The 2,466-nt window shown below is 36.8% G+C and overlaps 1 protein-coding gene across 1 annotated transcript; it reads right to left on the reverse strand.

The window, feature by feature from the left end:
* Positions 1 to 1,231: 1,231 nt before the first annotated feature.
* TAS2R7 (taste 2 receptor member 7) lies at positions 1,232 to 2,167 on the reverse strand. The gene has a single exon (XM_007958231.1). It carries the CDS (start codon positions 2,165 to 2,167, stop codon positions 1,232 to 1,234), a length of 936 nt encoding a protein of 311 aa, XP_007956422.1.
* Positions 2,168 to 2,466: the final 299 nt, after the last annotated feature.

Consider the following 2,466-nt stretch of genomic DNA (forward strand, 5'->3'; position numbering starts at 1 on the left):
GCTACAACACAAGCGATGTGCTTTTCATGGAAAATCCCAAATAAGTATTTCATAGATGACTTATATACAATTCAAATCATGTTCCTCTGCGGTACAAAGGTGATATGTATTGAATCAATATTTCCTTAGATAATTTTGATATTTTAACACCTCAGCTTTTGTTTGAGAGTCTCAGCTTGACAACTGCCTAGTTCACTAAAAGTAAACTTACACATGTCTTTCGTGGAGAAATGTCTCTTGATAAGCAATAAATTGTTCTACTTAGGCTCTTTCTTTTGCCAACCTTATGTTATAGAAACTTTCTACATAAACTCTTTCTCCCTAACACCTATAGAGTGTCTTTCTTTCATTGATTTATGAATCTAAAATAGTCTGTGAACTCATTGTGACAGTATTTATTTTCATAACAATTTATGCCTTAATTGTGGTTATTATTGATTTTGATTTCTGCTACATTCATAGGATTCCACAGTGTTTGATTAAGAAATGTCACTCTATCAAGTCTTTTCCAAAGGTGGATTATCTGAGAAGAAAACTCTAACTAGGACCACGAGGATAAGCCAGCTGCTTTTCACAGGAATGCAAATAACAGAAAGATGCTATTACAGTTGTTCTAAAATAGCCATACAACTTTGCATCTGGAGAAATGATTTAGAACTAACTATGAAAACAAACTCTCCTTACAGACAGTATTGGGATATTAACTTCTATTTGTTTTGAAATTGTTTTTTTTAAAAAAAAAACTGAAAGGAGGGAAAGAGGAAAAAAAAAAATATATATATATAGATAGATAGATAGATATAGTTGGAGCTCTGGTAGCATAGTGCCTAAGGCACTTGACCACTAACCATAAGGCTGATGGTTCAAACACACCAGCCACTCCATGGAAGGAAGATGGGACAATCTACTTCCGCAGTGATACTGCCTCTGAAACCCAGGGAGGGGTCGGTATGAGTTGGGTCTGACTCAATGGCACATAACAACAACAATAACAACATAGATATAGTTAGATATACATACATACACATGCACACACGCACACACACAAATATATATATATAGAGAGAAAATCAATGTCATCTCTACATGAAATTCCCTAAATGATAAGTAAATTTTAACATAAATTAAACATATGAAACAAACATTAATATAAGAACCAAAGATAATTAAGACACATCTTCTCTTCCTTTGTTTCAAAAAATGATAGTTTTTCTTCAGGTCTGTATAGGTGTTAGAATTTTCTTTTTAGGATATTCTTTGCTTTCCACAGCATTCTTAGAGATGCTTGTCGTAATTTATTGTTGCTCAGAATTAGAATAAATGAATGGCTTGAGGGATAGATTAGAGCTATCAACTCACCCAGTATCACGGCTAATTCAGTCTCTGGCATAAAGTAGCTGGAGGTGGCAACAAGAAAGGCCAAATGGTAGGCAATGAAGAGGAGGAGGAAGGAGATAATGGCTTTCATGGCTCCAAGGTGGGCAGCCTTGCTGGGGTCTCTGCATCCTGTGGCATTTAGCTGTATCTGCCTGGTGTGTCTCCACAGGGAAAGAATCAAGAGGGAAAATGACATCAGGGACACAGAAAAGGGGAATAGGGTTAACAGGTTGAGAAAAATTTTGATGGAAGCATATTGAACTTTATTTGCTCTGCATCTCAAAGTTGAGTTTGTTTTCCACTTTGCCTTGACACAAAACCTGAAATCATCATTCAAATTCTCAGTGACAGGAAGGCTAATAAACACAGAAAAGGCCATGCAACCCAGCAGGACCCAGCAAATCACCCTGTCAATTCTCCACTTCATCCAAAGGAATAGGGGATGGAAAAAATTAGCTATCTTAAGGAAATAGAAAATGCTTAGGCAGGCAGCAAACCAGACACTTAAGTGATTGGTTAGTGTCCAGAAGAAGTCAATGATTTTCATTTGTTTGCCAGTGGTGTAGACATCTGGATAGAATACCAATATAAAGCAATCTAGTAGTAGTATGCACAATAGACCAATTCTGGATATGGCCAGATTTGTGAGGATTAAATCAACAGAGGCAATCTTCCTGTTCTTGACCCAGTCCATGCAGTTTACCAATGCAATGAATGTATTCCCTAACATCCCCATTAAAAACTCTGCAGCCACTATGATCATTAATGTGTTGTCCACTTTCTCTGGCATGTTTGAATAGAGAAATACTCAATTCGTTTCTAGTTGACTTGATGCGGTATGATATCTACACCAGCTTCTTAGATTTTGCTCTAATTTTCTTTACCTCTTTTCCTGTAGTCTGTCTGATGGAGTGATGGAGACTGGAACAATAAATGAAAACTGTAGCTATCTTCTTTAAATCCTGGTTACTCTTCACAAACAACATGCTCGCTGGTCCCTGGCTTGGGCATTGCATTTCCATTTACCTTCTCAACAGGTTGCACTTTTCCACATATGGTTTAAATTAGGCTGAGCTACTGTTTGTTAAG

The sequence above is a fragment of the Orycteropus afer genome, unplaced genomic scaffold (genome assembly GCF_000298275.1).
Source record: "Orycteropus afer afer isolate SDZICR_OR568_19922 unplaced genomic scaffold, OryAfe1.0 scaffold00887, whole genome shotgun sequence".
Taxonomy (NCBI): domain Eukaryota; kingdom Metazoa; phylum Chordata; class Mammalia; order Tubulidentata; family Orycteropodidae; genus Orycteropus; species Orycteropus afer.